Genomic DNA, 26,216 nt, shown 5'->3' with positions numbered 1-26,216 from the left:
AGCATTGGGACAGGGGCCCCTCCAAAATGTTGCTATGGGGCTCTCATAGTTCTGGCTATACCTCTGGGTTGAAACATGTATATCCAGGAATAGACTGATAGCGACTGTTTTAAAATGAGCCGGTGAAGGCTTTGGATAGGTGCTACACTGCCGCGTTCTACATAATTTTTTATTTTTAGAGCTCTGACATTCACAAGTGAGACACCCAGTGCATGCTTCCATATTTTATTTAAATCTGACATCTGGTGGTTAACTGTGGGTACTGCATGTTAGCATTTAAAAAAAAAAACAACTATTAATACTTTGTGAAATCTCAACAATGCTGCACAGCATTAAACATTAATGGAAATGTCTGTCCATTAAAATTTAGATGTGCAGAAATTAATCAGCAATGAATAACTCCTAAATTCAGTCCAATGCAAGATTTGTTAAAACAAAATGTGCGTATGTATATAATGTACTGGATATCAGGCTGGGTGTAATATTACATTGGAAGAAACAAATATTCTGCAACATTTCTGTTACATATTTTTCATTGCAAAGTTCTTTCTAATTAAGTCACACACTTTGGTTTGCACTTTATAGGAATTGTTTTTTTGTTTTTTTTATCTGATATGGGTTTTTAATAGTTTTTAAAGAGGCAGCATTGGAAAATACTAATATTATGAACTATGATACCTTAATTACATTTTTGTACCTGATGTTGGAGTCTCATTTGTAGTAATGCCGGACATTTTAAACACTTTTATGCATACATTTACAAAGGATCTGTTTTGAATTCTATTGGATACTGCCATCAAATCACTATCTAAAAATCCTGTATTTACTAACCATTGGATTTGAGAATCAAAAGAAGTCTGATGGCGATGTCCATTGCCTATTTTCTATTTACAAAATAGTTTGATTACCAATTTCTGATGGAATCCACCATCTATCTGCATCAGATTTAAAGCACAGCACAGACTACAATGACCTAAGCAGGCTTTTGTTTTATTAATAAAGCTGTGTAGCAGCCTCTAAATCAATAACCAGTTACTGGACAACTAAGCCCAGGCTGGTATTGGAACGTAGGGTGAAAATCGTCATAGAGTGCCACCTACATTTTAATTTCCAGCACTAGGTAGAGTGAGCCGGGACAGCTGATGCTCTAGCAGTGGACATCACAGCATAGGGTCCCCCTGCCATAATGACAACCAATCCCAAAGGGTATCCCAGGGATTGAATACCTAGGGAAGTGGGGACCCCTAGAATTGGGGTCCCCCCACCTCAAGTGCAATCAGCCGTACTCTTCTTCACACCCCCTGGGCTTTGGGTGCAAAGGAAATATTAAAATTAAATGGAAAAATAATATTATTCTTTACAAGTGGACTACAGGTCCAAGCAAGACTGCCCAGACATCAGGAGACCACTAGAATCAGTACTCCACCTATAAAAGAAATTAAACAAAAGCAATACACACACATCAAGTATTTTAGTATTTTAATAAATCCCCCCATGCACACATAGTCCCTGTTTACACATTTATTAGTTACAAAATATCAGAGCTCACATCCGCTTCCATCCCTGTAGGATCCCAGAATCCCAGTATAACAAAAAATTACATTTCTGTTCTCCATAGCAAATGAGATGTTACAGGGGGTCATTCCGACCTGAGCGCACGCTAGCTATATTTTGCAACTCTGCAATCAGGTCAAAACTCGGCAAAACTGCGCATGTGTATGCACCGCAATGTGCAGGCGAGTCATACGGGTACAAAGCGGATCGGTGCAGGGCGAAGGATTTAACAAAGAATCCATTTGCGCAGCCGTTCGCAAGAAGATTTACAGGAAGAAGGCGTTTCTGGGTTTCAACTGATGGTTTTCAGGGAGTGGTTGGAAAAACGCAGGCGTGTCCGGGCGTTTGCAGGGTGGGTGTCTGACGTCAATTCCAGAACCAGACAGGCTGAAGTGATCGCAGCAGCTGAGTAAGTTCAGACCTACTCAGAAACTGCACAAAACTTTTTTGTTCCGCTCGGCTGCACAAGCGTTCGCACACTTGCAAAGCGAAAATACACTCCCCCATAGGCGGCGACTATCTGATCGCAGCGCTGCAAAAATAGCTAGCGAGCGATCAACTCGGAATGACCCCCTATGTATGTGAGGGCACAATCTCCATAGAAATGTATGGGGACTCACTGACCAATACGCTGACATTTTGTGAGCAATAAATTAGAAAACAGTGGTTGTGTGTGGTGCTTATATTTATTAAAATACTTAAACATTCAGTGGATGTGTAATGTCTTTTCTTTCATTTATTTCACAGGTGGAGTACTTTTGATGTCCAGGCATGCTGGCACTTTTGGTTCAACAAGTGACACGAGTACAGTTAATGTGTACGTAAGTAATTTTTTTTAAAGCATTACCTTATTGATGTTTGCATTTATCCCTGAATGGAGAAATGTTGGCACACAAGGATTGTCTAGTTACTGCCAGCAAAGTTTAGAACAGTATTTCTGTACATTACGTACACCATTGGGTTGGAGTCTTTGGACACATTCCAGCAGATGATGACATGCTCATGTTTTTGATATCAGCGACTTTTAAGAGTATAAAAGCCGGAGCCTTTTACTGGCTGCCACATACACTGTGTGCTGATCTCAGGTGTTCAACATGATGCTCATCACAGTGTTTATGCTGGTTGGTGTAACCCTCTCTCAGGGGGCAGGTAAGTATGTAATAGGAATAACACATCATCTGTAACTGCAAGTTTATTATTTATTCAGTTTTTATTGTTTATTGTCTACATTCTGTAAATGCTTTTTTCTGTTTAACTACTATAAGACGGAACATCTCCAGGATGTGCAGCTCCAACTGCTGATGGATGCTTGATAAATTCTTTTGAAGTAAGTAGTATTGTATTTATATGAAATATATACATTACTTCAGTCTTTCTTTTTTCTTCTCACCCTCTCTCCCTTCTTGCACCATTTATCTCATGCACATTATTTATTTATGTTCATGCTTTCCTGTAGATCCTCTTTCCATCTACTCTCTCTCTCTCTCTCTCTCTCTCTCTCTCTCTTTCTCTCTCTGCAATTCACGTCTTTTAAATTCTAGAAATAATTGTTTCATATTAGTAACTTTCTTCTTCATCAAACGTATGCGGCATCCATCTTATAATCTGCATTTTAGTTAAATAGATTTAGCATATTCTTCACTCTTGCCTTTGCAGTATCTCATCTTATTGTAATTGAGCTCTGTTTGTTGAGATAATATATTTTCCTTTTATTTTGTCACGTGATCTTTTTCTAAATATAATGTAGTTGCTTACGTTTTATTTCTTATTATATTTTTCATTAGAAAGTTGCAGACGTCCTTCATAAACTAGCAGCATTCTTCTGTGCAGTTCCTGACAATGTGGTACAGTATATAAGCTGATTTCTATGTTTTACAATAGCAGTGCTGAGTATAGATGAACACAAAAACAGAATCCAGCACAAACATGTAACATAGTAATTGAGGTTGAAAAGAGGCAATTTGCCCATCCTGTTCAACCTGTATTAAGTTGTGATGAATCTACATACCCGCTGAGTAATGTTTTATGACTAGTTAACTACTATAACTCATATAACCCCCAGATTAACCATTTTGATATTTTAAATATTATAACCTTGGATATCATTTTCATTCAGAAATGTATCCATTCCTTTTTTAAATCCATTTACAGAGTCCGCCATTACCACCTTCCCTGGCAGAGAATTCCACATCCTAATTGCCCTAACAGTGAAGAACCCTTTCCTCCGTCGCGTTCGGAACTTTCTCTCCTCCAGCCGCAGCGAGTGCCCACGTGTCCTAAACTGTGTTCTTTTAATTAATAATTCCTCTGATAACTCTTTGTAATGCCCCTTTACATATTTGAAGATATTAATAATATCTCCTCTTAGACGCCTATTTTCTAGTGTATACATATTCAACCTATTAAGCCTTTCCTCATAATCCAGTCCCTGCATTCCTGCCAGCATGTCCCAATGGAAGATTAAGATAATGTGGTCCAAGCCCATGGTTTTCCAAAACCATACCTATCTTTGGATGAGACCAAACCTCTTTTCTTACACAGAATAAGAAGAGTGAAAATAAGGAATTTCCAAAATGACAAATATAAACTTCATTAACAAGCACTTTGTGGCTTTAGAGCTGTGATTCTCAAACTTGGTCCTCAGGGAACTCCAATAGTCCAGCTTTTAAAGATATCCATGCTTAAGCAGCGATGATTTAAATAGCACCCCAGTCAGTCTTATTACACCATATGTGCACATATCAGGACTGTTAGGATACCTTGTGGACCAAGTTAGAGAACTGCTGCCACATATATATATATATATATATATATATATATATATATATATATGCTGTAAATTAGCAGGATGCAAATTGTGCATGACTAGTACACTGGAGCAAGCATGTTATGGTCACAAAACACATAATATGCAAGTGGCCAAAATCAGCTATAGAATCAGACATTAATAAAATTAACTTTTATACAAGCAACAGACATTGAATGAAAAGCTCTGTACTTCTTCCTATAGCTTGCAATAGCAACAAAATTAATATTTATCAAGGACAAAATCACACTTGCACTTTAAGATATACAGTATGCAGCTTCTATTACTATTGTAAGTGTGTATATGTACAGTATGTGTATATATATATATATATATATATATATATATATATCCCTTTGAATATTAATGCAACCAACAGCAAATTCTGCTTAAGCAATTTTAGTTATTTTTCCTATTTATTACAGGGTAACGCTTTCAATGTCAAGGAATTTATGGATTTGTTTTACCAGTTGGAAGAACTTCTTGTAAGTAAATGTTTCAGCATAAAAACCTATTAACATGAGGAATACTATAACTGGTACATGCGGTAATACAGGGAGTTATTTTAATGGATGAATGAGGGTTTCTGTAGGGGCATTTTATCCATACTTGCCTACCTGACCCCCTCCATGAGGGAGAAAATGCTCTGTTCCTGGACTTTCCTGGTAATGTATGATTGCCATCACCTGCGGTGAACTAGTTAATTGATAAGAAAGGTGTTTCACCACAGGTGATGGCAATCATACATTACCAGGAAAGTCCAGGAACAGAGCATTTTCTCCCTCATGGAGAGGGTCAGGTAGGCAAGTATGATTTTATCACTTTATCATGTGTAACAGGATAGTATGGTGGAGTGTTGATGTAAGTGTAGGTGTAGGTGTCGGTGGACATACCTGGATACTTCACCGGAATCACTTCCTGAACTGTATCTCACTACTGGAACCCTAGCAGAGGTGACAAGGCACCCCAACCCCAGCGGACCCAACCTAATAGTCACCACACATTAGAACTGTGACATAAAGATTTATTATTCGGAATCAACTGGTTACCACTATGGAGTGAATGAGCTATATGCAAATACATTTCACAAATAAGGAAAAGGATGCAGAGACAAAGCACATGAAATATTGCGAACAATAGAACAATGTCACAGTGCACTAGTATAATCACCTTCTAACACTATACATGTACTAGTTACCAGTAATACTACAACATGTACACTCAGTGGTGGGATAATCTCCGCTGTTACTTTAATCTGCTTATAACTTAAAGCAAGCATTCAGTTTGGAGCTAACCTAGTTAGCAAAAGAATCCCTTTAGTTGCTTTAAGGTATGCATACTTTACAAATCGCAGTCTCAAAAGTAGCAGCTAAAGCTGGTAATTGAAATTTACTAGAAGAGTTAATAGCACAGTTCTGTTATGCGAAATATCAGACCTAGGGGGACATGTACTAAGCAGTGATAAAAGTGGAGAAGTGAGCCAGTGGAGAAGTTGCCCATGGCAACCAATCAGCTGCTCTGTATATTTTTATAGTATGCAAATTTTAAATGTTACGTCAATGCTGATTGGTTGCCATGGGCAACTTCTCCACTGGCTCACTTCTCCGCTTTTATCACTGCTTAGTACATGTCCCTCATAAGCACAGTTCCATAGGGCTGAATACATACAGAATCCTCTCACAGTTCAGTAAGGATAGGAAAGAATGCGTAAGATGATGAATTTAATAGAGGTCTATTATCATGCAGGCATTGCAACATTAACTGGCAAGAAAATAATGCAGCACGAGGGATAGAAAGAGATGACAGGCTGTGAGGGTGTAGCAGTTCATACCAGGCACCCTTTCCTGAGATAGGGCACTTATTACTGAAAAGGTTTACATCGAACAGTTCAGGCCATGCGGAAAGTCAACAGCAAATAGCATGCAGGGAGCAGGGTTCAGATAAAATACAAGCAAGGCAACAGTTCCAAATGAGAAGCAAGCAAGATTTGTAAGCATAAGTCTTCTGATGTCCCTTAGTGTGCAATAAATCCTTGCCCAACTCACACACTGGGATGGTACAGGATCTCTCTCTCTCTCTGCTTGCTGGCGCCAGCCTATCCTGAGGTAACGTGTGTTTGAATTGAACTGGCCCGAACACTGATGCAGGGTTATATTAATTACCTGTGAGGGCACTCTCAATTCCCACTGCACTATATAGATTAGCTCAGTCTCTCTCTCCCCTCTCTTGTACCTGCCCTGCTATGTGAAGTGTCACCTTGCAAGTACTGGCTGAGATGTCAGTGCAGCTGGCGGCTCTCACAGCAGTCTCCTCAGCGGCAGCTCCGCTCTACACAGCGTGTCATCTTACAGCGGTCTCCTGAGCGGCGGCTCCGCTCTCCACAGCGTGTCTCCTCAGCATCACCTCAGCGCAGCATCACTGTCCGTGCTGGTACCTCAGAGCACCACTCCTCACAGCGTCTCTCTCCCTGTCACCTCAGAAGGCTCCTCTGCAATCACCTCAGGAGGTAACCCCGCCTCCTACTCTTCCCACTCTGCACCACCCAGTCAGCAGCTTCTATTCCTCCTGCTCTGCATGTCTGCACCTGGGTCCTAGCACTCCACAAATTGCTGTCCTTTGGTTGCTGGCGTTGCCTAGCAACCTAATCAAGGGGAAGCTGTTAACCCTTTCAGTGGCACTGTGCTGGCTAGTGAGAAGTGAGGGTTCCTTTTAGGGAAAGTTTAGGTGTCTCACCCAGGTTGTCTCCAGTATATGGGTGATGGTACCTATATAGCCACATATATCCCCATAAATCCAAGTTAATAGGATATCCATGTCAGAGTGTCACACTCTGCACTAGATATTCTCCAATGAGATGCAGCAATTTTCAACAAACATATTGTCCCAGTTTGCCCAGAGGTAATGCTAGGAGTTCCGCTTCAGGGTAATCTGTATCTGCCAGAACCTTACAGGTCAGTCACGGATAGGTGACGACCATACTATAATTATGGTTCAATTATTAACGTTTCAGTTGTTAAACTGTGATGACAGTTTAACAACTGAAATGTTAATAATTGAACCATAAGCGTCTCGCCTCTTTGTCCAAGCCAGGAGTGCCGCACCTTTGGGGAGGTATCATATTGTTTGTGAGGGCACTGGCTGCAATTGTCATTATTCAAGCGAGTGCCAGTCCTTGGTCAATGTATATATATATAAAATTATTTTTGTTTTCACCAATTATTTTTTGGCAATGAATGGGTTAATTACCACTTTCTCCCCAAAACACCAGAATGTATGTAAGAAAGATTGATGAGGGGGGAAGGGGGGACACGACTTTTAGGAGACAGATGGTAACATCCTCACCTCAGTAAAGACACTGGGAATTTACCACTGTTATATGGGCCGGTGTCTGATCCTTCAGAACTCCATCAGCAGTTAGCCACAGAACACTTCATATAAATATTATGTGTAAAGGAGGCACACATGGGGAGATGTGTGCTGAGCGATCTCTCACAGAACATTCAGCACACATCTCGCCCCCAGCTCAGCACACAGCGCGATGTGTGCTGAGCGAGGTGGGGGGACAGGGGTGATGCTCACTTCACACAGCGGTGAAGTGAGTGACCTGACTATATAGTGCCTGCATGCAGGTCAATCTAGAGTCAGCGATTAGGACGCGCGGGGCCGTGCATTGCTATCACTATGGGGCATAAACCTGGAGCGCTGTAGGATTCTTTTCTAAACAATCTAGTCAGATTGCTTAGATAATAGGATTTTAGGTACCTACCGGTAAATCCTTTTCTCGTAGTCTGTAGAGGATACTGGGGTCCACATCAGTACCATGGGGTATAGATGGGTCCACTAGGAGCCATGGGCACTTTAAGAAATTGATAGTTTGGGCTGGCTCCTCCCTCTATGCCCCTCCTACCAGACTCAGTCTAGGAAACTGTGCCCGAGGAGACGGACATACTTTGAGAGAAGGATATAAAAGGACAGTGGTGAGATTCCGAACCAGCACACACAAACTAGAGGAAAGCCAAGCTAACCAAACGTTTAAACCAGGAACAGCAACAGCTGAACCAACAATACTTAACCAAGTAACAGTGCAGGAAAAAATGAAGCACTGGGCGGGCGCCCAGTATCCTCTATGGGCTACGAGTAAAGAATCTACCGGTAGATAACTAAAATCCTATTTTCTCTTATGTCCCAGATGATACTGGGGTCCACATTAGTACCATGGGGATGTACCAAAGTTCCCAAACCGGGTGGGAGAGTGCTGAGGTTCCTGCAGAACTGATTTACCAAACTGAAGGTCCTCAGAGGCCAAAGTATCGAACTTGTAGAACTTAGCAAACGTGTTCGAACCTGGTCAAGTAGCTGCTCGGAAGAGCTGTAAAGCCAAGACACCCCGGGCAGCCGCCCAGGAAGAACCCACCGACCTAGTAGAGTGGGCCTGTACAGATCTTGGACACAGCAAACCTGCCGTGGAATAAGCATGCTGAATAGTAAGCCTGATCCAGCGTGCAATTGTCTGCTTTGAAGCAGGACACCCAATTTTATTGGGATCATAGAGAACAAACAGCGAGTCCGATTTTCTGTGACGAGCTGTCCGCTTCACATAGAACTTCAAAGCCCTCACAACATCCAAGTACTTTGAAGTAGCAGAGGTGTCGGTAGCAGAATCCAATTTTGAATCCCGAACCTTCGGCCCTCGGTCAGGTGAGAAGTCTGAAGCCACCACAGGAGAGAAATCCTGGCTTTTGGCGACAGACGGATCCTCTGGTGCATGTGAAGATGCTATCCTGACCATTTGTCCAACAGATCCAGCTGGAAGGGCCTTGTGTGAAACCTTCCATATTGTAGCGCCTCGTAAGCGGCTACCATCTTTCCCAGAAGGCGAATGCATAGATGCACCGATATCCGGGTTTGCCAAAGAACATACCGCACCATCGACTGGATCACCAATGCCTTTTCCAACGGAAGGAATACCTTCTGTGCCTCCGTATCCAGTATCATCCCCAGGAAAGGAAGCCTCCATGTTGGTTCCAGAAGAGATTTTGGTAGGTTCAGAATCCACCCGTGATCCTGGAGTAGTCAGGTTGAGAGGGCAATGTTGACTAACAACCTCTCCCTGGATGGTGCTTTTATCAGCAGATCATCCAGGTACGGTATTATGTTCACTCCCTATTTGCAGAGGAGAAACATCATCTCTGCCATTACCTTGCTAGAAACCCTCGGTGCCGTAGAGAGGCCAAATGGCAGGGCCTGGAACTGGTAGTGACAGTCCTATAAGGCAAACCTTAAATAAGCCTGATGAGGCGGCCAAATCGGAATATGAAGGTACGCATCCTTGATATCCAGTGACACCAAGAATTCCCGCTCCTTCAGACCTGAGATCACCGCTCTCAGAGACTCCATCTTGAACTTGAACACCCGTAAGTATGGGTTCAACGCATACTTGCCTACCTGACCCTCTCCATGAGGGAGAAAATGCTCTGTTCCTGGACTTTCCTGGTAATGTATGATTGCCATCACCTGTGGTGAAACACCTTTCTTATCAAGTAACTAGCTCACCACAGGTGATGGCAAATCATACATTACCAGGAAAGTCCAGGAACAGAGCATTTTCTCCCTCATGGAGAGGGTCAGGTAGGCAAGTATGGTTCAACGACTTGAGATTTAAAATGGGTCTCACCGAACCGTCCGGTTTCGGAACTACAAACAGGTTGGAATAATAACTGTTTGTAGTTAGCTGAAGTGGAACTGGAACAATGACCTGAGTCTGTACCAGTTTTTGAATTGCTTCCTGTAAAGTCATACTTGCTTCTTGAGAAGCTGGTAAGCCTGATTTGAAGAATCTGTGAGGTGGGAGTTCCTGAAATTGAAGTCTGTAGCCCTGGTCTATAAGATCTTTGACCCTGGAATCCTGGCATGACGTTGACCATATGTAACTGAAGAATCTCAAACGGGCTCCAAACTGCCTGTTTTCCAGGCTGTGCAGTACACCGTCATGCTGAAGGCTTAGAGGAAGCAGAACTGGGGTTCTGTTCCTGTGATCCTGCAGTTGCTGGTTTTCTGGGTTTACCTCTATTGCCTTTGAAGGCCTTTGGTTTTGTTTTTAAACTTCGCTGTCCGAAAGGACTGCAGAGTTGGAGCAGTGTAGGATTTTCTAGCCGGGAAAGCTGTGGAAGGGAGGTATGTAGACTAACCCGCAGTGGCCTTGGATATCCACGTATCCAGTTCATCTCCAAAAAGGGCTTCACCTGTGAAAGGTAGGCTTTCCACGCCTTTCCTGGAATCCGCGTCCGCATTCCACTGGCATAGCCACAAGCCCCTGCGTGCTGACACTGCCGTGGCAGTGGTGCGTGCATTGAGTAAAACTATTTCCTTTATGGCCTCCACCATAAAGTTAGCAGAATCCTGTATATGCTGTAGGAGTAAAATTATCTCCCCCCTGAATAAGGAATCTAACCTGTCAATTAGATTACCTGACCATTTTACAATGGCCCTAGAGATCCATGCACAAGCTATAGTGGGTTTCTGGGCCACCCACGCAGGTCTGTACAGAGATCTAAGAGTGGTCTCAACCTTGCGGTCTGCAGCATCCTTCAAGAAAGCTGCCCCAGGAACAGATAAAACTATCTTACGTAACAGCATAGAAACCAATGCGTCAACTATCGGTGGGTCATCCTGAAGAAACGGGAAGGATGTGAGTAACCATTTTGGGTCCTGAAATTTCTTGTCAGGTTTTACCCAAGTTGCTTAAAATAGGGAATTTAATTTCTTAGATGCAGGGAAAGTAGCTGAGGATGTCTTTTTCACATTAAAATAAGATTCCTCCTTGTCCTCTGATACCTTATAAAGGGATGTGCAGTAGATCTCTAATAGCTTCTATTAGGGCCTGTATTCCCTGTAACAAAGCTGAATCCCCCCCTCCCGAGTCCACCTCATCCCCCTCTGTGTCTGATACATCATCGTCATCGGTATCAGCCTGCATGACTTGGGCCAGAGTACGCTTCTGTAGACAAAAGGTAGGGGTCTGAGACGCCGGGATGACCACTGAATTTCTATTCATCAGGTCATCAACCGATTGCCTTAAGTATTGCGTCTCCTCATTTTGGGATAATTTATTCTAAATATTTGAAATCATCCCTTTTAATGAATCTAACCATACTGGTTCAGATCCACTAGCCTGAGAATGTGTACTATGGTTAGAAACCATTGATGGTTTTTTCCATCAATAGTAGAGGTACACATATTGTGATGTAGGATCTATTATAGTATGTGTATGCCATGGCCTGAACAAGTGTGGCAGCCAACCATTGACATAATGCATGAATGGTTTTGACCTCAATTGACAACCCTAACAAAGCTCCATGTCACAGGATGCGTTCAATTTGTCGGCTGTCTGGATCCCAGTGGTCCAGATACCGACACCAAAATCCCGACAGCAGACAATGCCACCAGTCCGAATACCAGAGCAACAGGACTATTCCCACTCATGAGTTTCCATGACACTCATAGAGTGGGAATAGATCCTGTGCTGAACGCACCAGCCACTAAGCTCGCAAGAAGACTGTTTGCACTTGCCCCGCTGACAGCATTCTTGTGGGTGGGATGCCGCTGTCCGGATAATGACAGCCAGCATCCCGTCCGTCATACTGAATCCCATGTTACATCATCAGACGATTTACCTGGAAGAACTGTGTCTGCCATTCCATGGGGTAACAGAGTACTGTAAGTATAATGTATAATAGTCAGAGGAGCATAAACGTACAAGAAAAAACTAGGATTGCCTCTTTGTTATTTTTTTCTGAATACATAAATACTGTATGAAGATTTAAATAAGAAATGGGGGTCTACTTTGGTTTACACATATATGTAAATAATATTTACCGGTAATTAAAATGAGTATAAGACAATTTAGTTATACAAGGTTTCAACTTTCAACTGAGAAAGTTATGGGATCCCCGTACTGAAATACGCCAACTGGTTTTGCAGATGCCTATAGGTATGTTATTTTACTGACTGTTTGATGTACCTGATTGCTTGCCAGTTTATCTACAGATACAGAGGACATAAATACTCTTATGCTGGATGATGAATTCCTCACAATTGACTCAAAGTTTATTGAGGATCACTTCGCAGTTTTTGGGTCTATGGACTATGTTATACTGTAACTAAAGGAAAACCTGCTATTCCCTCTTATACAGTCTGGTCCTTACAGTCATCAACATATCTAGTTCTTATCAGAGGCAGATATTACCTATGGGCCGCAGGACTGCAGCTCCCATAGTAAAATCCGCCACATCCCACTAAGTGTCAGTGAGACAGATGCAGTGCATGACTACACAGACTTCACTGTGACTGACAGTGACTTCCGATTGTAAGTTCTACCTGTCAGTCACAGACACTATAGGCAGCCCAGGGGGAGATGTTTTCTACCTCTGGGACTGCCAGATCAGGCTGTAATAAGCAGAGAGCAAGCTTGCAGTAGTATGCCACTCCCTGCCTTTCATGCAACCCTATCTGACTTATTTGTGCTACAGCCAATGCAGTCCATAGAAGCCGATCTTTTCTGTATGTGCAGTCGCACCATGGCCTGTGTGCATGCACAGGTCCTGGTGCTTAGAAGATCCATTGTGCAGGTGCCAGGACCTGGCTGGCTGTCTCCTCTCAGGGCACTGAGGTATTGGCAGTCCCCTACTAATAGTAAGTAGGAACCGCCACTGGTCCTCATAATTTGTGTAGAGTCTTTATTACACTTGTGTACTGAGAATATAAAATTGATGAAATGTGAAATAAATTGTGGTGTATATGGTATAATTGGTCTGCATATGCCTTGATTTTATTTCTATATTTTAAAAGTGTTTTCTATTTCATGTATAAACAAAGACCATTATGTTAAAAGTTTGCTGTACAACAACATATTTATATTATAATAATGGGGAAGAATGGTTCTGGGATGCTGCATATATTGCTGACATACATAATTGAACAGCATTTTCAGAAGTAAGACAGAGATGTAAAGTAATAAAAATATGTAATGATATTTATTGCTAAAGTATATGTTACTTATCATTTCACAGGGATGTGCTGGTTGTGATATTAATGTTCTTGCGGGTCTAAAGCTGGATTTGGTAAGTTTACTGTACATCCAAAAAATACACATGCACAATAATCCTATAATAATAGTATGTAAAGGTCTGTATTAGAGATGAGCGGGTTCGGTTCCTCGAGATCCGTACCCCCCCGAACTTCACCCATTTTACACGGGTCAAAGGCAGCCTCGGATCTTCCCGCCTTGCTCGGTTAACCCGAACGCGCCAGAACGGCATCATCCTGCTGTCGTATTCTCGCGAGATTCATATTCTATATAAGGAGCCGCGCGTCGCCGCCATTTTTCACTCGTGCATTGGAGATGATAGTGAGAGGACGTGGCTGGCGTTCTCTCAGTTTCTGTGTTCAGTGTGCTGCAAATATCTGTGTTCAGTGTGCTGCAAATATCTGTGCTCAGTGTGCTGAAAATATCTACGTTCTCTGCCTGAAAAAAAAAATGCTCCATATCTGTGCTGCATTGTATTTTTGCATAGTATATAGTAGGATGACAGTGCAGAATTTTGCTGATCACCAGTATATATATAGCAGTATGGTAGAGTAGTCCATTGCTCTACCTCTGTGTCATCAAGTATACTATCTATATCTGTGATGCTTTGTAGTTGTGTGCAGTATATAGTAGGAGGACAGTGCAGAATTTTGCTGACCACCAGTATATAAATAGCAGTACGGTTCAGTAGTCCATTGCTCTACCTCCGTGTCGTCAAGTATACTATCCATATCTGTGCTGCATTGTAGTTGTGCGCAGTATAAAGTAGGAGGACAGTGCAGAATTTTGCTGACCACCAGTATATATATATATATATATAGCAGTACGGAACAGTAGTCCATTGCTCAACCGCTGTGTCTTCAAGTATATTATCCATATCTGTGCTGCATTGAAGTTGTGCGCAGAATGTAGTAGGAGGACAGTGCAGAATTTTGCTGACCACCAGTATATATATAGCAGTACGGTACAGTAGTCCATTGCTCTACCTCTGTGTCGTCAAGTATACTATCCATATCTGTGCTGCATTGTAGTTGTGCGCAGTATATAGTAGGAGGACAGTGCAGAATTTTGCTGACCACCAGTATATATAATATATATATAGCAGTACGGTACAGTAGTCCATTGCTCTGCTGCTGTGCCATCAAGTATACTATCCATATCTGTGCTGCATTGTATTTGTACGCAGTATATAGTAGGAGGACAGTGCAGAATTTCGCTGACCACCAGTATATATATAGCAGTATGGTACAGTAGTCCATTGCTCTACCTCTGTGTCGTCAAGTATACTATCCATATCTGTGCTGCATTGTAGTTGTGCGCAGTATATAGTAGGAGGACAGTGCAGAATTTTTCTGACCACCAGTATATATATAATATATATATAGCAGTACGGTACAGTAGTCCATTGCTCTACCTCTGTGTCGTCAAGTATACTATCCATATCTGTGCTGCATTGTAGTTGTGTGCAGTATATAGTAGGAGGACAGTGCAGAATTTTTCTGACCACCAGTATATATATAATATATATATAGCAGTACGGTACAGTAGTCCATTGCTCTACCTCTGTGTTGTCAAGTATACTATCCATATCTGTGCTGCATTGTAGTTGTGCGCAGTATATAGTAGGATGACAGTGCAGAATTTTGCTGACCACCAGTATATATAATATATATATAGCAGTACGGTACAGTAGTCCATTGCTCTACCTCCGTGTCGTCAAGTATATTGGCCCTCATTCCAAGTTGTTCGCTCGCAAGCTGCCTTTAGCAGCTTTGCACATGCTAAGCCGCCGCCTACTGGGAGTGAATCTTAGCATAGTAAAGTTGCGAATGAAAGATTAGCAAAATTCCGAATAGACACTTCTTAGCAGTTTCTGAGTAGCTCCACACTTACTCGGCATCTGCGATCAGTTCAGTGCTTGTCGTTCCTGGTTTGACGTCACAAACACACCCAGCGTTCGCCCAGACACTCCTCCGTTTCTCCGGCCACTCCCGTGTTTTTCCCAGAAATGGTAGCGATTTTTCGCACACTCCCCTAAAACGACCAGTTTCCGCCCAGAAACACACACTTCCTGTCAATCACATTACGATCACCAGAACGAAGAAAAAACCTCGTAATGCCGTGAGTAAAATACCTAACTGCATAGCAAATTTACTTGGCGCAGTCGTACTGCGGACATTGCGCATGCGCATTAGCGACTAATCGCTCTGTTGCGAGAAAAAAATAACGAACGAACAACTCGGAATGACCACCCGTATCCATATCTGTGCTGCATTGTAGTTGTGCGCAGTATATAGTAGGAGGACAGTGCAGAATTTTGCTGACCACCAGTATATATATAGCAGTATGGTACAGTAGTCCATTGCTCTACCTCTGTGTCATCAAGTATACTATCCATATCTGTGCTGCATTGTAGTTGTGCGCAGTATATAGTAGGAGGACAGTGCAGAATTGTGCGAGCAGCAAAAGGCCATTGAAGCCTATACAGCTACCTACGACATAGGCAAAGGAAGGGTAATGCACCTGACTCAAGCGCAGTGGAGAATGATTTCAAAGTTGTGCAAGGTTCTGCAACCCTTTGAACTTGCCACACGTGAAGTCAGTTCAGACACTGCCAGCCTGAGTCAGGTCATTCCCCTCATCAGGCTTTTGCAGAAGAAGCTGGAGAGATTGAAGGAGGAGCTAAAATGGAGCGATTCCGCTAGGCATGTGGGACTTGTGGATGGAGCCCTTCATTCGCTTAACCAGGATTCACGGGTGGTCAATCTGTTGAAATCAGAGCACTACATTTTGGCCACCATGCTCGATCCTAGATTTAAAACCTATGTTGTATCTCTCTTTCCGGCAGACACAAGTCTGCAGAGGTTCAAAGACCTGCTGGTGAGACACTTGTCAACTCAAGCGGAAAGTGACCCATCAACATCTCCTACTTCACATTCTCCCTCAACTGGGGCTGCGAGGAAAAGTCTAAGAATTCCGAGCCCACCCGCTGGCGGTGATGCAGGGCAGTCTGGAGTGAGTGCTGACATCTGGTCCGGACTGTAGTACCTGCCAACGATTACTGCCATGTCGTCTACTGTCACTGCATATGATTCTGTCACCATTGAAAGAATGGTGGAGGATTATATGAGTGAGCGCATCCAAGTAGACACGTCAGACAGTCCGTATGTATACTGGCAGGAAAAAGAGGCAATTTGGAGGCCCTTGCACAAACTGGCTTTATTTTACCTAAATTGCCCCCTCCCCCCCCCCCCTTCTCCAGTGTGTACTCCGAAAGAGTGTTTAGTGCAGCCGGTCACCTTGTCAGCAATCGGCGTACGAGATTACTTGCAGAAAATGTGGAGAAGATGATGTTCATCAAAATGAATTATAATCAATTCCTCCGTGGAGACATTCACCAGCAATTGCCTCCAGAAAGTATACAGGGACCTGAGATGGTGGATTCCAGTGGGGACGAATTAATAATCTGTGAGGAGGGGGATGTACACAGTGAAAGGGGTGAGGAATCGGACAATGAGGAAAAGGTGGACATCTTGCCTCTGTAGAGCCAGTTTGTGCAAGGAGAGATTGATTGCTTCTTTTTTTGGGGGGGCCCAAACCAACCAGTCATTTCAGCCACAGTCGTGTGGCAGACCCTGTTGCTGAAATGATGGGTTTGTTACAGTGTGCATGTCCTGTTTATACAACATAAGGGTGGGTGGGAGGGCCCAAGGACAATTCCATCTTGCACCTCTTTTTTTCTTTGCATCATCTGCTGCTTGGGGACAAATGTTTTATGTGCCATCCTGTCTGACACTGCAGTGCCACTCCTAGATGGGCCAGATGTTTGTGCCGGCCACTTGGGTCGCTTAGCTTAGCCATCCAGCGACCTTGGTGCACCTCTTTTTTTCTTTGCATCATGTGCTGTTTGGGGACAATTTTTTTAAGTGCCATCCTGTCTGACACTGCAGTGCCACTCCTAGATGGGCCAGGTGTTTGTGCCGGCCACTTGGGTCGCTTAGCTTAGCCATCCAGCGACCTTGGTGCACCTCTTTTTTTCTTTGCATCATGTGCTGTTTGGGGACTATTTTTTTAAGTGCCATCCTGACACTGCAGTGCCACTTCTAGATAGGCCAGGTGTTTGTGCCAGCCACTTGGGTCGCTTAGCTTAGCCATCCAGCGACCTTGGTGCACTTCTTTTTTTCTTTGCATCATGTGCTGTTTGGGGACAATTTTTTTAAGTGCCATCCTGTCTGACACTGCAGTGCCACTCCTAGATGGGCAAGGTGTTTGTGCCGGCCACTTGGGTCGCTTAGCTTAGCCATCCAGCGACCTTGGTGCACCTCTTTTTTTCTTTGCATCATGTGCTGTTTGGGGACTATTTTTTTAAGTGCCATCCTGACACTGCAGTGCCACTTCTAGATAGGCCAGGTGTTTGTGCCAGCCACTTGGGTCGCTTAGCTTAGTCATCCAGCGACCTCGGTGCAAATTTTAGGACTAAAAATAATATTGTGAGGTGTTCAGAATAGACTGGAAATGAGTGGAAATTATGGTTATTGAGGTTAATAATACTATGGCATCAAAATGACCCCCAAATTATATGATTTAAGCTGTTTTTGAGTTTTGTTTTGTTTTAAAAACACCCAAATCCAAAACACACCCGAATCCGACAAAAAAATTTCAGGGAGGTTTTGCCAAAACGCGTCCGAATCCAAAACATGGCCGCGGAACCGAATCCAAAACCAAAACACAAAACCCGAAAAATTTCCGGTGCACATCTCTAGTCTGTATACAACTTCCCTGTGTGTTGGGTTGAAATCCTATTACTGGCTTGGTCACTTAATATTGTCCAAATATGGGGCTTGATTCAGGTTTGTTAGCAAAGCTAAAAAGCACACAACTGGGCAAGACCATGTTGCACTGGCAAATGTAACATGTGCAGAGACAGTTAGATTTGGGTGGGGTGTGTTCAAACTGAAATCTAAATTACAATGTAAAAATAAAGCTGTCTAACAGGGATCCAGTCAGGATCCTGGCATCGGGATCCCAGCTGTCGAAATACCAATGCCGGAATCGTGACACTGATCAGAATGCCGACCTTGGCATCACAAACAGAAACACAATGCCAGCGCCGGCAGCCGGGATCCCAATTGAGTGACTGCTGCGCCGCCGTAGAAGTAAGCCCCGCGGGCATGGGGTGGGGGTGGTGTTAGGTTTAGACTGCAGGGAGGGGTGCTAGGGTTAAGCACCTCTAGTGAAGGTTAGGGTTAGGCTGCAGGGGGGGTTGGTTTAGTCTGCGGGGATGGGGGGGGGGGTTAGATTTAGGCACCACCAGGTAGGGTTTGGCTGTGGGGGGGAGGGATAGGTTTAGATTGCAGTAAAGGAGGGTTAGGGGGCAAGAGGGTAAGGAGTATCATTCTTCCCGACCCCTGTCAGGATTCTAAACAGCTGGATGACGCGGTCGGTTCTCTGACCACCAGCATCCCATTTGCCGGCATTTCAGCCCCAACCCATCTAATATTTGTAGGCTACATTCAAAAACAGACAGTATTTACCCAGCACAGAAAACATATAAATGTATTTCCCCCTTTGCATTGCAAAATAGTTTGTTCCAGATACAAGCTTACATACTGTTTCTGCCTGGCTTCCAAATAAGAATCAGACGCTATATGCATGCTATGAACTATTTAATCAAATTATTCACCTGTTCTACTAAACAGTCTACACAGGAAATCCTCCACCACCTAAGATCCTGCACTCATCTCTGGGGGTATCCTGTCTTTAGGTCGACAACACTTTGGTCGACACTCATTATGTCGACCACTATTGGTCGACATGCATTAGGTCAACATGGTCTATAGGTCGACATGGTCACTAGGTCGACATGGACAAGGTCAACGTTAAAAAACGTTTTCATACGTTACGATCCACATGGACTACGATTGGAAATGCGAGGGGACAGGGTGCACTAGCTGGGGTTCCCTGTCACTTTACAAAGAAAATGACACCATTTAAAAAAAAAAAAAACTCATGTTGACCTTTTTCCAAGTCATCCTTGTCCATGTCGACCTAATGACTGTGTCGACCTATTTCAGGTGTCGACCAAGTCATTGTCGACCAACAGTGGTCGACCTAATGACTGTCGACCCTATGATCCACACCCTTCCCTGATATGTATTGCTTATGAATGACAGATTATGCCGTTATTCATCACCAGCTGCTTCCCATCTCCTATTTAGTTATTTGTAAAATGTTATGTTATTTTAAAATGGAGATCAACAGAATTTGAAAAAAAATATTTTAACGTTCAAATATAGAAATTCTAGTTCTATCTAGAAAAGTACTGCTGGTGTTTAGGACTGTTTATGTGAATTATATAATACATGTTTAATTTTGACTTGGGTTTAGATTAGAAGAGCAGCAATATACACAGAACGTTTTCATGTTTACAGATGTAGTAGAATGTGTTGCACCATGGTACTGAGGGGCCTCATGCAGAGTTTGAAACAAATGCAGCTAAAGTTTATGTTTCAACCATAACAAAACATTGGAAGGGGTGTAAAGGATTTTTCTTGTTTGGTTGTATGCAGGATAAATGCTGCCAGCTTTAGCATATAGCACCTATATACTGGACAATTATTTTTCTACACTGCAGCATACCTCCCAACATGACCCTCTCCAGGAGGGACACAATGCTCTGCTTCTGGACTTTTCTCTTAATGTATGATCACCGGCACCTGTTTTGAACGGGTTAACGGTTAAGAAAGGTGTTTCCCCACAGGTGATGGCAATCATACATTCAGAGGGAAGTCCAGGAGCAGAGCATTCTGTCCCTCCTGGAGCGGGTCATGTTGGGAAGTATGCTGCAGTGTTTCTTTCTGAAGATTTTAAATGCCATCTCTCATACTGTGCAGTATGGTTTTTCCATGGTGCAAAATGACACCTTATAATTGGATTTATTACTAAATTGTAGGAGTATATTTATCACAAACACCCATTTTCTTGTGATATATGCAAATTTTTATCACCACTTTATAGTATCTTGGCAGGGCTGTTTCTAGCCAATTTGGCTCCCAGTGCGAGTTTTAAAAATGATCATTGTCAGGGCTGTGTAATGCCACTTGCGAGGGCTGTGTGAGGGCTATCAGCACACCATCACCTCCCTGTTTGTCGTCTCTCAGCACACCATCACCTCCCCATGTCGTCTCTCAGCACACCATCAGCACTCATCGTCTCCCCCTTCATTCTATGGGGGTGTCCAATTACCCACTGTCAATGACCGCTGGGGTAATTGTATCTCCGGGGGCTATCCAATTAGCTCCAATGCCGGCATTTATCAGGGATTATGCTTCCGGTGCCTCAGGCACCAAAAGCATGATCCGCGATAAGTGTCCTACCAGAGCTGCGCTAACGCATGGGATTGGGGACTTATCCCTGGTCCCATGTATTATCGCATGATCACGGATCCAATTTCGGCCAATAAAAATGGCCTGTAATTGGATACAGTGATAATGACCATTGGTCATTTATCGTGATGACCGGCCATTTTTATCGTGCGAAACTGCATCAGGGATAATTGGATACCCACCTGTGTCCTTCCCCACTTCATTTGCTTCACTGTGTCCTCCCCCTTATTCTATGCCTCCGTGTGTATCCCCCCTCCCCCTTCATTCTTTGCCTCTCTGTCGTCGTCCCCCTTATTCTATGCCTCTCTGTAACCCCCTCCCCCTTCATTCTGTGCCAGTGTGCCCCCCTTATTCTATGCCTCTGTGTGTACCCCCCTCACCCTTTCATTCTGTCCCTGTGTGCCCCCTTATTAAATGCCTCTGTGTACCCCCCTCCCCCTTCATTCTGGGCCTGTGTGCCCCCCCCTTATTGTATGCCTCTGTGTGTACCCCCCTCCCCTTTCATTCTGTACCTGTGTGCCCCCCTTATTATCTGCCTCTCTGTGTGTCTTGACCCCCACCACCACCACTCAAATACAGCAAGGACAGAGAACTGGAGATATTAAAAAAAATGACACTCTGGTCTGGAGCAGGGGGGAAAATGGTGAGGACTGAATGCAGACAGAAGCTCAGGGAGCGTGACGCTGGCATCACAGTCACGCTCCTGGCAGCAGCCCTAACAAGGATGGAGGCTAGGAGCTGCTGTAGTAATGCCGCCGAGCACCACGGCGGGTCTTGATCGGTGGTGGATTTGTGTCAGGTGGCGGCTGCGGGATAATGGTGGTGGATGGGTGGGCGGGCGGTCAGGTTCGATGCACTGGGGACCCTGCTTGCCCCATGGTTTTTGCGTCACTGCTCTGCTGCCTAGTACTCCATTCGGGGGGCGGAGTTTCATGGAATGACGTGATTGCGTCATGATGTCACGATGCAACCGCGTCATTCCGTGAAACTCAGCCCCCCAAATGGAGTTCTCAGGAAGAGGAGTGATGAGGGGGAGCTGTGAAGGGATAAAGTGCCGCGGCGGGCGCCCCGTGCGTATGCACGGCTCGCCCGCCGCAAGAAACGGCACTGTATTTTGGGGAGGGGGAGTGGGAGGATGGAGGACGCAGCAGGTGTTGTTCCACTATTTTCACTGGTACAAGCAGTCCCATTGGTTTCTATAGGGACTGATATATTGCAAGAAGCAACCAGGGCTTGACCCTAGTAGCTAACAACATTTTCAGATGGTATTTGCCCATAGTAGACTGAGCAGAAGTTGCTGTCCCCACTGACACGACATAACTCCCAGCATTGTGAGATGGAAAAGAGGGACTTGCTGGCGCGACGAAGCCGTGCCCACCCCGGAAAAGGAGGTGTGGCCTATAGGAAAGAGGGCATGACTTTGAGGGAATACCACGATCACGAGCCATGCCTATGTATTTTGTAACTGTTGGGTTATGCCCAGCGCTCTGTGAGCTGCTGGCATGCCCCATCTCCCTCTGTCTTCCATGAATAGATGCTGTGCACCATTAAAACTTTTACCAGCCCTATGCTAGAGCAATTCAGCTTCTCTATATGAAACCACTATAAGCAACATGTCCACACTACATTACATTGGCGTCTGATTAGCTAACCCCTTGTAACCACAGAGGAATGTCCAACATCTAACACACTTGATGGTACATGTGTATGACTCTTTACTGCAACTCTGTACGAACACCATCACGGTGCATGCATGCGCACTACAACTCAGATGCAAGCGCAGATTAAAAACATTGCACAAGAAATAATAAAACACACTAGCCCCCACAGGAAAAAAAACACACACATTGGCCCCCACAGAAAACAGTAAAACAAATTGACTCCCATGAGGGTGGGGGGGGTGGGGCAATATGGGGGAAGAGGAGGGGGGGGATGTAATATAGCTATTGGAATTATACTTTGTTTAAAATTTCCATTGATGTTTGAAAGGCCAAATGACACCTAGAGGTTTTATTATTCTTGGCTGAAACATCTATATATTTATTTATTTATTAACATTTATATAGTGCTAGCATATTCCATTGCATTTCCTTTCAAAGTCTGGCAGGGGCAAATTGGGATCTGAAAGTGGCCCTGGAAAATTTGTAGAAGTGTCCTGACATGGACATCACTAGAGGTACACGTGTAAACATTGCGCCAGCGCCACCCCTCCCACACATATCAACAAACAAAACCCCACATGCACTGTGATCCCTGTGGCCAATCCGCCCCTGCCCTGAAGGCTCTCTTATCTTATCTAGGGAATGTTACTAAATTCCATTGAACATGTTAATTTATGCTTTGCGAATGTAGGTGTTATTAGCACATCCACATCACAGTAACAGGCGGAAGCACTGTAGCTTGTACATTGTAGTGACCAGTCGCCAGCAAAATAGTTTAAAGTAAATAAAATGAGTGCGTTTAGTTTTATGGCACAACTCTGACTGATATACCCACATTTCATATAATCTGACAAAACATAATGTAAAGGTTTTACTCAAATGCTTTTATTGATAATGTAATAACAACGGGTGTAATATGAGTGGCCGGCGGCCGGGATCCCGGGGCCAGCATACCGGTGCAGGGATCCCGACCGCCGGCATACCGAAAGCTGGGCGAGTGCTAATGAGCCCCTTGCGAGCTTGCTGTGCTCGCCAAGAGCGCCACGCTATTTATTCTCCCTCCGGGGGGGGGAAGGGGGGTCGTGGACCGACCAAGAGGGAGATTATGTGTCGGCATGCCGGCGCCGGTATCCCGGCCGGCGGTATACTGAAGACCACACAATAACAATGTCTGAACACATTAACACACATTATAATAGAACCTATTCCACCCTACAATTAGAATGATCTTACCACTAAGCCATACTTTATTGTGCTAAATATTAGAGATGAGCGGGTTCGGTTCTCAGAGAACCGAACCCTACCGGACTTCACCATTCGAGCCCGGATCCGAGTCAGGCTCGGGTTTTCCAGCCTAACTCGGAAACCAGAACATGGCAAAACTTCATCATCCCGCTGTCGGATTCTCGCGGGGTTTGGATTCCATATAAGGAGCCACACGTTGCCGCCATTTTCACTCCGGCATTGGAGAGTGTACAGAGAGGACATGTCTCCGTTCTTTCAGTGTCCATGTCTTGTGCTGTATTTGTCCAGTCACAGTGGTTGTCTCCTCTTGCTGCCAAATGTCCGGTGCTGCTGTGTAAGTCTGGTCCAGTGGTGCCTGTGTTGTGTGCTGCATCAGTTCAGTGGTGGTGTATTGTGCTGCATCAGTCCCGTGGTAGTGTCCTGTGCATCAGCCATCAGTCATTCCAGTGACCAGGCAGTCACAGTAGTATACTCTGCTGCTATATGTCCAGTGCTGCTGTATAATAATTAATAACAAGCCCCTTACAGTGTTTCTGTGTTGTCCTGCATCAGACCAGTGGTAGTGTCCTGTGCATCAGCCATCAGTCATTCCAGTGACCAGGCAGTCACAGTGGTATTCTCTGCTGCCATATGTCCAGTGCTGATGTATAATAATAATAATAATAATAATAATAATAACAACAAGTCACTTACAGTGTTGCTGACTGTGTTGTCCTGCATCAGACCAGTGGTAGTGTCCTGTGCATTAGAGTCATTCCAGTGACCAGTCAAAGTGGTATACTCTGCTGCCATATGTCCACTGCTACTGTATAATAATTAATACCAAGTCCCTTACACTGTTGCTGTTTTGTCCTACATCAGACCAGTGGTAGTGTCCTGTGCATCAGCCATCAGTCATTCCAGTGACCAGGCAGTCACAGTGGTATACCCTGCTGGCATATGTCCAGTGCTGCTGTATAATAATAACAAGCCCCTTACAGTGTTGCTGACTGTGTTGTTCTGCATCAGACCAGTGGTAGTGTCCTGTGCATCAGCCATCAGTCATTCCAGTGACCAGGCAGTCACAGTAGTATACTCTGCTGCTATATGTCCAGTGCTGCTGTATAATAATTAATAACGAGGCCCTTACATTGTTGCTGTGTTGTCCTGCATCAGACCAGTGGTAGTGTCCTGTGCATCAGCCATCAGTCATTCCAGTGACCAGTCACAGTGGTATACTCTGTTGCTATATGTCCAGTGCTGCTGTATAATAATTAATAACAAGGCCCTTACAGTGTTGCTGTGTTGTCCTGCATCAGACCAGTGGTAGTGTCCTGTGCATCAGCTATCAGTCATTCCAGTGACCAGGCAGTCACAGTGGTATACTCTGCTGCTTTATGTCCAGTGCTGCTGTATAATAATTAATACCAAGACCCTTACAGTGTTGCTGTGTTGTCCTGCATCAGACCAGTGGTAGTGTCCTGTGCATCAGCCATCAGTAATTCCAGTGACCAGGCAGTCACAGTGGTATACCCTGCTGCCATATGTCCAGTGCTGCTGTATAATAATAACAAGCCCCTTACAGTGTTGCTGACTGTGTTGTCCTGCATCAGACCAGTGGTAGTGTCCTGTGCATCAGCCATCAGTCATTCCAGTGACCAGGCAGTCACAGTAGTATACTCTGCTGCTATATGTCCAGTGCTGCTGTATAATAATTAATAACGAGGCCCTTACATTGTTGCTGTGTTGTCCTGCATCAGACCAGTGGTAGTGTCCTGTGCATCAGCCATCAGTCATTCCAGTGACCAGTCACAGTGGTATACTCTGTTGCTATATGTCCAGTGCTGCTGTATAATAATTAATAACAAGGCCCTTACAGTGTTGCTGTGTTGTCCTGCATCAGACCAGTGGTAGTGTCCTGTGCATCAGCTATCAGTCATTCCAGTGACCAGGCAGTCACAGTGGTATACTCTGCTGCTTTATGTCCAGTGCTGCTGTATAATAATTAATACCAAGACCCTTACAGTGTTGCTGTGTTGTCCTGCATCAGACCAGTGGTAGTGTCCTGTGCATCAGCCATCAGTAATTCCAGTGACCAGGCAGTCACAGTGGTATACCCTGCTGCCATATGTCCAGTGCTGCTGTATAATAATAACAAGCCCCTTACAGTGTTGCTGACTGTGTTGTCCTGCATCAGACCAGTGGTAGTGTCCTGTGCATCAGCCATCAGTCATTCCAGTGAACAGTCACAGTGGTATACTCTGCTGCTATATGTCCAGTGCTGCTGTAATACCAAGTCCCTTACAGTGTTGCTGTGTTGTCCTGCATCAGACCAGTGGTAGTGTCCTGTGCATCAGCCATCAGTCATTCCAGTGACCAGGCAGTCACAGTAGTATACTCTGCTGCTATAAGTCCAGTGCTTCTGTATAATAATTAATACCAAGTCCCTTACAGTGTTGCTGTGTTGTCCTGCATCAGACCAGTGGTAGTGTCCTGTGCAT

At 44.2% G+C, this 26,216-nt stretch overlaps 1 protein-coding gene across 1 annotated transcript in view; it reads left to right on the top strand.

Annotated features, from left to right (window-relative positions):
* Positions 1 to 2,595: 2,595 nt before the first annotated feature.
* Positions 2,596 to 26,216, top strand: part of LOC134956781 (uncharacterized) — a 55,867-nt gene continuing 32,246 nt past the window's right edge. Inside the window, exons 1-5 of the mRNA XM_063938735.1 lie at positions 2,596 to 2,703; positions 2,820 to 2,881; positions 3,339 to 3,398; positions 4,786 to 4,845; positions 13,429 to 13,479. Coding sequence (XP_063794805.1) covers positions 2,649 to 2,703; positions 2,820 to 2,881; positions 3,339 to 3,398; positions 4,786 to 4,845; positions 13,429 to 13,479 — 288 coding nt within the window. The 5' untranslated portion in view covers positions 2,596 to 2,648. The remainder of the gene's footprint in view (positions 2,704 to 2,819; positions 2,882 to 3,338; positions 3,399 to 4,785; positions 4,846 to 13,428; positions 13,480 to 26,216) is intronic.

Source organism: Pseudophryne corroboree, chromosome 9 (genome assembly GCF_028390025.1).
Source record: "Pseudophryne corroboree isolate aPseCor3 chromosome 9, aPseCor3.hap2, whole genome shotgun sequence".
NCBI lineage: Eukaryota > Metazoa > Chordata > Amphibia > Anura > Myobatrachidae > Pseudophryne > Pseudophryne corroboree.
The sequence above is the reverse complement of the archived record's forward strand: the minus strand, read 5'-3'. Positions and strand labels throughout refer to the sequence as shown.